At 30.9% G+C, this 13,078-nt stretch overlaps 1 protein-coding gene across 5 annotated transcripts in view; it reads right to left on the bottom strand.

The window, feature by feature from the left end:
* LOC143045865 (FAD-dependent oxidoreductase domain-containing protein 2-like) overlaps positions 1 to 13,078 on the bottom strand; it is a 71,847-nt gene that overhangs the window by 14,019 nt on the left and 44,750 nt on the right. For all 5 annotated transcript variants that reach the window (XM_076218681.1, XM_076218680.1, XM_076218684.1 and 2 more), the window contains 4 exons: positions 11,049 to 11,385; positions 9,574 to 9,704; positions 2,423 to 2,543; positions 255 to 485 (listed from right to left, as the gene is read on the bottom strand). In XM_076218681.1, the coding sequence (XP_076074796.1) occupies positions 255 to 485; positions 2,423 to 2,543; positions 9,574 to 9,704; positions 11,049 to 11,385 (820 nt within the window). The remainder of the gene's footprint in view (positions 1 to 254; positions 486 to 2,422; positions 2,544 to 9,573; positions 9,705 to 11,048; positions 11,386 to 13,078) is intronic.

Raw genomic sequence — 13,078 nt, 5'->3', positions numbered from 1 at the left:
ACAACAGAGGGACGTATGAACGAACGAACGTTCAGACAGACCAGAAAACATAATGCCATAAATGGGGCATAAAAAAATGACTTCCTCTCAAATTTATAGTTAAATAGCTCAAAAGGCATAATTAGGTCAAAAATAGGTCAACTGGGATGTTAATTATAAGAAATTTATTGCAAAAGCGATAAAATCATCAAAACTAACAATTAGTCAAATCTATCATTCTCAAAAGTCAGTTTTCTACAATTCAATAAACTTACTTGTTAAACACTGAAAAGTCAAATTTAAATCCCAGACATCTTATTATCTTATCATAAGGCTCTCGTAAAGCAAAATTATCTATCATCAATCCAGGCCCGTCGTCCTCATCTTTGAACTGTAGGCCATATTTATCTCCCGTCTTTACAAACTTAACTTCATCGATACTGGCTTCTAGCAATCCATCCAGGGACTTCAGCTGGTACGTGTCCAACAAGGCATTATTGACAGCCCTGAAAAAAATAATTGACAAAAATTAGTCCCTGTAGATTTATTTTCTTTTGTTTTACTCTAAAACAAACATTAATTTCTGAAACAATTAGATCATTTACAACCAAACACAGATGTTCTTCTATTAAAGAAAGCAGTCTTTTTTAAGTTACAAATATCAATAAACTTAAAGTGACAGTACTGTAAGTTCATAAATTAATGCATGCATTTATTATTGCGATTTTGTCATTTTAGATTAAAACATGATTTTAATTTTTGCGATATTAATAAAAATCCTGTTCAAAAAGCGAGTTTAAATTATTGCGAATATAACTGTCGCATATTTTGCAATAATAAAAACATCGCAATAATTTCTGAATTTACAGTAATAGACTCTATTTGAGTTTGCAAAAGTGTCAAACAAGACTTGTTATTCTCAAGGATTACCTTTTTCATTGAAATAGAGAATCGAGACTCAGGAACTATTTTAAGAATATCTTGATTAGGATTACAATTGTTCAAATATCAGCTTTAAGCAAACTGAAGCACTATGAGATTGAAAACATAAAAACAAACAGAACATCCTTGCATTGGTAAATGAATTTAAGTCAGAAATGACTTTTTTAACTTTTTAAAAACTAGAGGCTCTCAAGAGCATGTGTCGCTCACCTGTTACTGTATTTACTGATGTTGGCCATCTAGGTTGGCAGGCATGGTCATTAGACTCTTTTTTAAAATAGATACCCTTGTAATGATTGTGGCCAAGTTTGGTTAAATTTGGCCCATAGTTTTAGAAAAGAAGATTTTTGTACAAGTTACAAAAATGACGAAAAGTTGTTCAATATGGACTATAAAGGACAATAACTCCTTAAGGAGTTCTCTGACAATTGTGGTCATGTTGACTTATTTGTAGATCTTACTTTGCTGAACATTATTGCTGTTTACAGTTTATCTTTATCTATAATAAAAATCAAGATAATAACCAAAAACTGCAAAATTTCCTTAAAATTACCAATTCAGGGGCAGCAACCCAACAACAGGTTGTCCGATTCATCTGAGAATTTCAGGGCAGATAGATCTTGACCTGATAATCATTTTACCCCGTGTCAGATTTGCTCTAAATGCTTTGGTTTTTGAGTTATAAGCCAAAAACTGCATTTTACCCTGTGTTCTATTTTTAGCCATAGCAGCCATCTTGGTTTGATGGCCAGGTCATCGGACAAATTTGTTAAACTAGATACCCCAAGGATGATTGTGGCCAAGTTTGGTTAAATTTGGCCCAGTAGTTTCAGAGGAGAAGATTTTTGTAAAAGTTTACGGACGACGGACGACGGACACCAAGTGATGAGAAAAGCTCACTTGACCTTTCAGGTCAGGTGAGCTAAAAAATCAGTTTTAATGATCTTAAAACTTCATATTTGATTTTCCTATCAACTTCTTAAATTTTGAACTTTATCGATAAGTCTAATGTAGATGAAACAAACATCTGGTGTATGAATAAATATAAAACTAATCTCTATGTTTTTGATTTGTCAATGTCATCTAAATTGTCTGAACAAAACATTTTTAAGTTTTGTAAAGAGATTGTCATTTTTAAATTATTTTTTAAGGCTGTAAATCCAGTACTATTCAGACATTTTGCTGGCAGCCAAAACAGTACTGTACATAGTCTGTTCAGCACAAAATTGTTTTGCGCATGAAATTACAGCACAAAAACATTCTAAAAATCGACTGAACGGATCTTAATTCACCTCAAGCATAGTTTTTGCTTTGACTCAAGGACTGAAGAAAAGTGACTTATTCATTGTTCAGTCTTTTAAGATTGGTTCATTTCGAAATGGCTGTTTCAGTTCAAAATTGATTAACAGTGTTTTTAAAGGAACTGTTGTCAACTCTCTATGGTTCTAGTTTAAAAAATATTAATGTAAACTACATATTTTTTATACTGTGAATTACTTACCTTAGATCTCCAACATAATGAGTTGACCATGATAGCCTCACTCTGGATCTACCAACCATATGAATCAAACCCGTAGCACCATATATTTGATCAGCAGTTTCAAAGGCAGAGTTTCCACGACCTAAAACAGATAATTATTATAATGTAACTTGGAAGCCTGCTTTTTGAAGACTAATATTAGCTCTAGAAATTTTATTCTGTCACAATCCTTCATGCATTGATGCAGATTTATACTGAAGACTACTGTACCTACAATTAGTCATTAGTCATTGTTGGGTGCCCGTCTCAATTCAATGGTATTATTGGCTGTTTGTCATACCCGTCTCAATCCAATGGTATTATTGGCTGTTTGTCATACCCGTCTCAATTCAATGGTATTATTGGCTGTTTGTCATACTTGTTTTTTGTTTATTATATTGTAATAAATCAGAACATTTTTTTTTTGTTTGAATTGTTTTACATTTTGTCATGTTGCAGCCTTTTATACTTCCTATATGGTATGGATTATGCTCATTGTTGAAGGCATAATAGTGGCCTATATTGCTAACATCTACATCATTTTTTCTCTAGTGGAGAGTTGTCTCAAAGGCAATCATACAAATTTTCTTATTTTCATGTTTATTCTAGTCATTTGTAAATTTAAATAAGCACTCGATCATACTATAAATATTTGATATTATACAGTTTTTAAGAGTTGTCAGTTACTTAAATGCACTAAGGGTTTATGTTTAGTCCAGCTTCTAACTTTGGCATTGAAATACATTAACTTCACATTAAATGGTGAACGCTGTCTTCAAATTCAAGTCAACAAATACTAGTTAGTTGTGGAATAGATTAAAAAAATTAGTAAAAATAAGTGTCCTTAGAATGACATATAGGTTGCTATGTATCAAAAAAACTAAGACACAATGCTTATTGTTATTTATAAATGATAGATTTTCTCATTTCCATGAAAAAAGAAACCCTCAAGCACAAAGACATTTTATATGAAAATAAGTAAACAAAAACTATTGCTATCCATCTTATAACTGCAATAAATAAACCACAGCTTGTCTATTTTTCTAGGACAACATACAAATGTCTAGACTTTACAAATATTTTTTCTCTCCTTTGATACATAAATAAATAGAGAATCAATCAATGGAACAAAAGTGATGCCCTCTCTTGCATATCATGTTCTAAAGGGACATAACTCAATAAAAATAAATGTAGAATTTATCAATGGGACACAAGTGATGCCCTCTCTTGCATTTCATGTCATAAAGGGACATAACTCAAGAAAAATAAATGGAATATTTATCAATGGGACACAAGAGATGCCCTCTCTTGCATATCACATTATAAAGGGACTTAACTACAGAACTGTAAAAGTCATGCCACCAACATTTGAACTAGATCAGTGTTTTGTGGTAATAGACATTGTGTGTATATGTTTCTTAACTTTTGGTTGAGGCAAACTAGAGTTATTCCTGATGTAAGTAAATGATGGGGTCATAAGCAATTTGCATTGTTTTTCAACTCTCTATAAATAAGAAAAACTTATGAACTTTATGTGGGCTTAACCAAGAAGGTCAGAGACCACAGTTGTCGTCCCTTGATTTTCATTGTTCACAAATATAGTCCCTAGAGTTGACAGTGGGTTACGTGCCATTAATTTTTATACCCCTTCCAAATTTATTTCTCCATGTTTAATGCCTCAAATTGCAAGTAGGGGATCAAATTACACAGTAAAAAATTTGGGTCCAGAATTTTAAAGTAAAGTAGTGATTTGGTCCAGCTGAGAAAGGTTTAAAATTTGCACTTCGGAAGCTGTCAAAAGATTTCAAGACGCCCTAAACATAAAATTGTCCATATTTTGAGTTAGAGCCGATGAAGTTTTCTATAATTTTGATATAATTTGTCCCAAAAGTAGTACAACACACTATAACAGTTTCTTTGAGAAAGCACAGGTGGGATTTTTTTTATTTTCATTTATGTTCTAAAAGAAATGCACAACGAAATAATTGTGGTCTGGGACCAGAACTTCTTTTATAAATGATATCTAATAAGTCTATACTTTATAACTCTTAAATTACTATTTTTTGTGATTTTAGAAATAAAGTGTTTGTTTGGTTGTTAGTTATTCTCCTAGCCTTATCATTTACTCCCATCAGGAATAAATCATAAATTGTTTAATTACAATGTTTACACTTGAGCAATCTATGAATAATAATGCAACAATCAGTAAAATCATAGTTTTAAATTAAAGAAACAGCCAAGTTTATTATCCAGGAAATGTTTACATATGTTAAATATTGCAATTTTGGTATCTGAGCGAAACAGGTACTTTTTGAGTTTTTTCATTATTATTTCTCATGGAATATCAAATTCATTTTTGTTTATCAGCTTCCATCAACTTTTATGAGCTCTGCTCTTTCTCAAAATGTCAATTTGGTTTTTCCTATAATTTGATGAACATCAATATTTCTTCAGCATTTGAACATGCTACAAATTATTCTTGTTTCCTACGGGAGTAACAACATTGGCATATATAGAGGAATCTTTATTAAATTTTGTATGCCTTGAAAATTGGCCTGCGCTGTTCTAATTAGAAAATGCAAACATGGGTGTGTAAAATTATTTGTTTTCTGTCTTTAGTCGCCAGTATCATGTCACTTTCCCTGCAATGAAGTATCCGATAACCCTTTAACACGATCATTATAATGAAATGGTTGTTACAATCTACTGACAAGGAGGAATCACAATTTCCAATCATAACTTCCCGATCTGTTAATCTTTCAAAGATTATGACAGAATCAAATATTATGGATGTTAATGTCAGACTGTAACTGATGATAACGGAAATGAGTGTTCTGAAATATTATTTTATGATTCAGATTTCATTAAATGAAGCCCTTTCTGTACACTAACTTGGTAATTCATCAAGATATAATGAGACAATTGTTGATAATATAGAAGACAATACTTTTCCTTAAGAGTATACATAATCACATGACCATGTAATTATTATTGTAGAAATATCTATTTTAGATTGGGCAATTGGTATACTTGAAAATGGAAATTATCCAAAGAATGGGATGCTTTTAGAAAAGAACAAAAAGTGAAGATTCCGCATACTGAAAAATGGAAATTATCCGAAAATGGGATGCTTTTAGAAAAGAACAAAAAGTGAAAAATGTAACAATTTAAACAAATGTTGGGTTGGCTTGGCTTTCTGTGTACATGTATTGATATTATATAACCATCTCTCCTTCCTCTTAGAAGAAAACAAATGTGGTATTTTAAGATCCATTTGGTTCTAGTATGGTAATAACATAATCATCTTAAGTATCTGACAATCAATAATTCTTCTAAAAGCACTACTATACCAATTAACTAAATGTTAATGGGTCTTAAGTCTTTAAATTTTAACCCATACTTAGTCTTTTTAATGTACAATAAGCATGGTTGAGTAATTGTAAAGTACCCTAATGTCTGTGCTTAAACAAAAGAAGGAAAATTTCTCAATATTTTAGATAGAATCTGTAATCTCTGGAAGAAGGAACTAAAAATTGTAATAATTATGTTAGGTCAAGCGTATATATTTATGCTAGTTTTTCCGTTGATTTTATATCTGTAATAAATGTCAACTGAATTAAATGATTTGCCATAAGTCTTCCTTTCTGTGTAATATTACATTAGCAAATTGAGGAGAACAACAAAATAAACATGATTTTTTCCAATAATAGGTTAATGATCTTTTATTGGGTTCATAAAAGTAATATGTCATGTGACCCAATGCCTCTTATTCGTGTAATTTACCTTAAAACAAAAACTATAAGGACTGAGTAATGGACATTTCTATTATAAATTTGCACTTAAACAACAATTGTAATTAGTTCCCAAGGCAACATATTATGAAAAGCCTAGGTAAATAACATATGGTAATAATGTTAATATAAAGGTTGCAATAACAGATAAAAATCTTTGATATTAAACATAAATGAGAATTGACATAAAAAAAAATTGTTTGAAATGGTGCAGAAATACTGAAAATTAAACAATTATTTGAGCTACCCAAGGCTGTGATATCATCCCTGTCAATAGATAATGCTTTTTTCATTTAGGATTTTGAATTGATGTCAGAACTCTAGCCTCTATTCCATAAACAACATCCTACTTTAAAAGATTGATTGAGTAATTGGTGTTTAACGTCACTTTCAGCACTATTGCGCTATTCCGTGGTGGTCAGAATTTATTGGTGGAAGAAGCCAGATTGGCTGGAGTGAACCATGAAAACTGACAGTCCTAATCAATCAAGATTGGAGTAAAGCCTACCTGTTAGGTGAGGTATTGAAACTCACAACCTCAGTGTTGACAAGCTAGTGATACAGTAGTTAAACTACTCCACCCGCTTGGTCAATATGACCACTTTGAAATTTGATCATGGAATTTTTTTTCTTGATTGGACAGTTGAGTTGTTGAAAACATATCTAAAAGACTTTGATTTCCTGGAGAAAAAAAGGAAGGTTAATAAGGAGAAGGCTTGGTTATATTGAGAGGTCAGATCGGGTAAAGACTTGGTAATAATAAGGTAATGTCTGAATCATATGACATTTATAATGTAATGGATATTTTGGTAATGCTTGGTAATAACTGAATCATTGGACATTGTTATGGTAATAGATATTTATAAATGAGGTAAAGGTCTGGTAATCACTGAATCATTGGACATTGATAAGGTAATGGATATTTATAAATGAGGTAAAGGTCTGGTAATAACTGACTCATTGGACATTGTTAAGGTAATGGATATTTATAAATGAGGTAAAGGTCTGGTTATAACTGAATCATTGGACATTGATAAGGTAATGGATATTTATAAATAGGTAACGGTCTGGTAATAACTGACTCATTGGACATTGATAAGGTAATGGATATTTATAAATTAGGTAAAGGTCTGGTAATAACTGAATCATTGGACATTGATAAGGTAATGGATATTTATAAATGAGGTAACGGTCTGGTAATAACTGACTCATTGGACATTGTTAAGGTAATGGATATTTATAAACAGGTAACGGTCTGGTAATAACTGAATCATTGGACATTAATAAGGTAATGGATATTTATAAATAGGTAACGGTCTGGTAATCACTGAATCATTGGACATTGTTAAGGTAATGGATATTTATAAATTAGGTAAAGGTCTGGTAATAACTGACTCATTGGACATTGTTAAGGTAATGGATATTTATAAATTAGGTAAAGGTCTGGTTATAACTGAATCATTGGACAATGATAAGGTAATGGATATTTATAAATGAGGTAAAGGTCTGGTAATAACTGAATCATTGGACATTGATAAGGTAATGGATATTTATAAATGAGGTAACGGTCTGGTAATAACTGAAATCATTGGACATTGATAAGGTAATAGATATTTATAAATAGGTAACGGTCTGGTAATAACTGAATCATTGGACATTAATAAGGTAATGGATATTTATAAATAGGTAACGGTCTGGTAATAACTGAATCATTGGACATTGATAAGGTAATGGATATTTATAAATGAGGTAACGGTCTGGTAATAACTGAATCATTGGACATTGATAAGGTAATAGATATTTATAAATTAGGTAAAGGTCTGGTAATAACTGAATCATTGGACATTGATAAGGTAATGGATATTTATAAATGAGGTAACGGTCTGGTAATAACTGAAATCATTGGACATTGATAAGGTAATAGATATTTATAAATAGGTAACGGTCTGGTAATAACTGAATCATTGGACATTAATAAGGTAATGGATATTTATAAATAGGTAACGGTCTGGTAATAACTGAATCATTGGACATTGATAAGGTAATGGATATTTATAAATGAGGTAACGGTCTGGTAATAACTGAATCATTGGACATTGATAAGGTAATGGATATTTATAAATGAGGTAAAAGTCTGGTAATAACTGAATCATTGGACATTGATAAGGTAATGGATATTTATAAATGAGGTAAAAGTCTGGTAATAACTGAATCATTGGACATTGATAAGGTAATGGATATTTATAAATAGGTAACGGTCTGGTAATAACTGAATCATTGGACATTGATAAGGTAATTGATATTTCCAATGAATCCAATTAGCTTCACACTTTTCACTTTTTACTGATAAAAGACATTATTAAGAATTGTAATTTCCTCTGTAAGTTTGTTACATAGACTTGATCTTCATATAATGAGACAGAGAAATGACATTAGAATATATTAATGAAAAAAAAAGTGAATTATACTATTAAAACATATAACACTAAACATAAAAGGGATAGGAATTCACCGCATTTTCTTTCTAGAATTGATTTTGCAAATCCTATCTCATACGAATTAAAATCGTTCAGTGTACCTATTAGGAAGTCTTCTGTTAAATTTTAAATTATGTATCTTTATTATTGCAAAAAAAGGGTATAAAACTATATATTAAGATTTTGTCGATATGTGACAACATTCTTCAAAATAAAAGCAAAAAAATTGAAGGAAAAAATGTTGTGTAAATTAATAAACAGAACCTAGAGCTGAGATTACATCACAATCATAAAAATTTACATTTAATGAACATTCCAGTATGTCACATCATAAAGCCTTCAGGGACAACTATTTCAAGGATGGTTACCATTTTGTAATGAATCAGACGTTCTTAATATTTATGATTCACTGGCTTACAACTAATAACAAGTTATAAAAGGAGCTGTTTACACCTTCTTAATTGTGACAAAAACTATAACCCAGTAAAAAAAGCAGTTCAAATTCTCTATTGACTAAATAAGTGTTTATTTACTTTTTTTTGTGAGTTCCCTCCTCAAGTAACCAATTCAAAATTTAATGTCTCTGGGTAATAATTTCAAAAGCAAAGATGAAACCATTGTGATTGGTTGACAACAACAGCCAGAACAATGGATATTAATCCAATAGTATACTCTAAACTATTTCTATTTTGTTGTATGACAATGACTTACCCATGATTCTTCTTTGAAACACTTAATTGTCAACATGTTATAAGATGTAATTCTGAAAAATGTTTATAAGGTTTGACAAAGAAAAGAGTCAAGATTATCAAAATATGTATGGTGTTAGTAAAGTACTACATGTATCTTATGATAATTATCTTACCAAGAATAAGGACATTTTTCCCCTCATAGTCATCAGGGTTTATGGACATTGTTTCGTATCCTACTGCATAGTCAATACCTGTTAAATCTGGAATGTTAGGTACCCATAATCCAGTAGCTATTATAAGCACTCTGTAATACCAATAAGGAAGAATCACAATTTGTAGCTACAGTAACTGTTAAGCTATAATTTAAATTTTACAATAAACCCTAAGCAACTGACATACAATAGTGATGCAACTTTCTAAAACCTATAAATAAAACTATATTATTAATCCCTGTTGAAGCATAACAATACTATAAACTGTACCCCTTAAAAAATGTCTTGTTTCAGGTCTGATAGTGAGTTCATATTGCTACAAATGTTCCTTTGACAGAAACTTGGTCTTGTGACAATGACTTTAAGTTTTTACTTACTGACCAAAATTCTACAGGTGGCTTGCTCTTTCCAAGGGGCCTTTTAAAGTTTGCTGAATGTTATATATCTAATTCAAAAGATATCAGCCTCAAACCAAAATTTTGCCAAAATATAAGATTACCAATTGCTGCTGTGACCTTTACCTTTGACCTACAGGCCTCAAAATTCATAGAGGTCATTGTGTTCATCCAATGGGGCATTACCACACTAAATTCATTAGAAGTTGGACAAATTATTAGAAGAATAACATCTATAAAGTAAAGTTCAGTTTATCAGTAGCAGTTGTTTCCTTGACATTTAGTTTGTTGACCCCTAAATCAAAAGGGGTGTTCCTCATCAAAGTTTGGTAAAAGTTCAACAGATATTGTTCAAAAGATAAGGTCTTGAAAAAAAAAGTTTGATGAAACTTCAGACTATCTTAAGCTGCTGTGTCCTTGACCTTTGACCCAGAAAGGCTAAAACATAATTTGTTATTGAAAATAATGCACAGATATCCAGATGACCAAAGACCACACTAATGACCCCGTTGTCTACAAATATAGTTCCTTTTAATTTTTTAAGTACATTTATTTTTTTTTCTAGTCATTTCTTTGGGGTTTTTTTTTGGGGGGGGGGGGGGGGGAGTGGGTGATATGAAAAAAGAGAGGTGAAATAAATTTTTTTGGATGTTGTATTTTAACTGCTTTTGATAAGGAAAGAGTGATCAGGCCAGGTGCAAAAAGGTCATATTTAAAGTTTCAGAACATCTCTTGACTTGTCCATAGGGGTATGGATGTATATTGGCTAAAATTGTAAGAGGAACGAATTTAATCTTTCTGCATGTTTGATATGTATATTTTTTTGACTAGTACTGTACTTTGCACACACACAATATTTGACAAAAAGTATTTGGTGCCTTTTTTTTAATGATCATTAAATCGTTATCAAGAACTAACAGAGGAATTTAATTGTGGTCTGTGGCCAAATAGCATTCATAAATTTCAAAACCTAGACAGACTTTGTTTATACAACTTGACCAAAAAGCATGGCTTATATATACAGATGTAATATATACTTACGAACATTTATATCTGTTGTTATTCTGGTCATCAAATTCATACATATATTCATGTTTTGCAAATGTTCTATCACTTTTATATTTTATAATATTTCGGACATTTGTATTATACTGTACATTGATATTTAGTTTTTTCGTGTAATCCTCTAAATATTTCAAAAGGACATCTGCATGTGGGAACATGTCTTTTGAGTAATGTCGGAAGAGCAAAGATTCATCATCACTCAAAAGAGAGTTCCAGTCATGGCGGAGATTGAACTCTTTATTTGTTTTTCCTGTGTGTCTTTTGTTAATACTGATGAGTGTTCGATGGCGAGGATAAGTTGAATAAAAACTACCTGAAAGTAGAAAGTAAAAAATCATGATTTTTAACTAGCAAATAAGTTTCAAGATTCACTCTTAACTTCCCGTAACATTATTTTGTGTCTTTTAAAAAAAGACTCCTACCCAAAAATCATTGTTGCTTAATCCAATGAGATGTCTTTTATTATTTTAAGGAAGCTTGCGTGTCATGTTTGGGAATTTTTGTCAGATTTTCGGAATAAACATATTTACAATTTTGGTCTTTAGCTGTATTTTGCCTCCGAATGACCTTATATCACCTCCGAATAACCTTTTGACGTCAAGCAACAATCCCTTTTTAGTTGTGACGTCAAATGTTTTGAATTATGATGTCAAAGTTTACGGGAACCTGTGTGATTTTATGTAATGGCGGACAAATTTGCATACAAGTGTAAATACGTCTATTCTCTGGTTTTATCCATTTGCATGCCATAACAAATTAATCCCGGTGACCCCCATTTTTCTTTTTATAATTCTTTTACATGTATGATAATAAGCTGTCTGTTAAAGTCTTATAAAATTTTAACTATTTTATATTAGTTTTTGAAGACTTAATTATAATGCTATGAAAATTCAAGAGAGAACATTTTCAAGCCAAAATTTCAATGGCTAATATCTCGAAAACAAGCACAGTTACTTATATATTTTTTTGCTCTTTTGATTCCTTTATTACTCCCCTATCAATATATGCTAGTGTTTTGAAAGTTAATTATTTTGAAACGAGAAGCCAACTCCCTTAAGATGAATGTAAAGGTGGTTTTTTTTTATGTTATTACTGAAGAAAGTTCAATGATTAAGTTAATCATTCAATGGAAGGAGTAAGATGACCATCTAGTAACTGTCTCAGAACAAATACTTCTGATATTGTAAGACAGTCAAGGACAGACAAAGGTCATCATTGATCTGGGTATTACAATATCTTAGTTCTGAACTCCATGATCATGCATAAAAAATGAATAAAATGATTCTGACCAGACAGAAATGGCAGCCATGATAAATACCAGTCACTATTATTATAGAAATAACTAACAAATATCAAAAGGTTATCAATCAGCTTGCAGATAAGTCTAGAATATACTCATTATTACTGTAACTTATAGAAAAAGCAATCTCATTCTAAATAGCAATACAATCTACTTTAAAAGTATTCCTGTACTTTCTACCATCATAGAAGGAAATCCATTAATAGGATTTTATCATTGAGATTTATTCTGTATTCTGTACTTTGCCACTGTAGTATATACAATTTACAAATAAAAAATATACAAGTGTATTTTAAATGTGAATACTAGCATTCATTACATGGTTAACCAATCAGAAAGTTTTGTATTCCTACCATATAAACTCATTTCTTATTGACCAACAAAATAGAAGTATTCCTATCATATAAACTCGTGTGTTATTAACCAATTAGAGTCTAGTATTCCTATCATATAAACTCATGTGTTATTAACCAATCAGAGTCTATTATTTCTATCATATAAACTCATGTGTTATAACCAATCAGAGTCCATTATTTCTATCATATTATAAACTCATGTATTATCAACCAATCAGAGTCTAGTATTCCTGTCATAGAAACTCATGTATTATCAACCAATCAGAGTCTATTATTCCTAACATATTATTAACTAATGTGTTATTGTAAAGCAAAATATTGTCCTATGAAATATATATTGTACCACAAGA

Source organism: Mytilus galloprovincialis, chromosome 9 (genome assembly GCF_965363235.1).
Source record: "Mytilus galloprovincialis chromosome 9, xbMytGall1.hap1.1, whole genome shotgun sequence".
NCBI classification, from domain to species: Eukaryota; Metazoa; Mollusca; class Bivalvia; order Mytilida; family Mytilidae; genus Mytilus; species Mytilus galloprovincialis.
The sequence above is the reverse complement of the archived record's forward strand: the minus strand, read 5'-3'. Positions and strand labels throughout refer to the sequence as shown.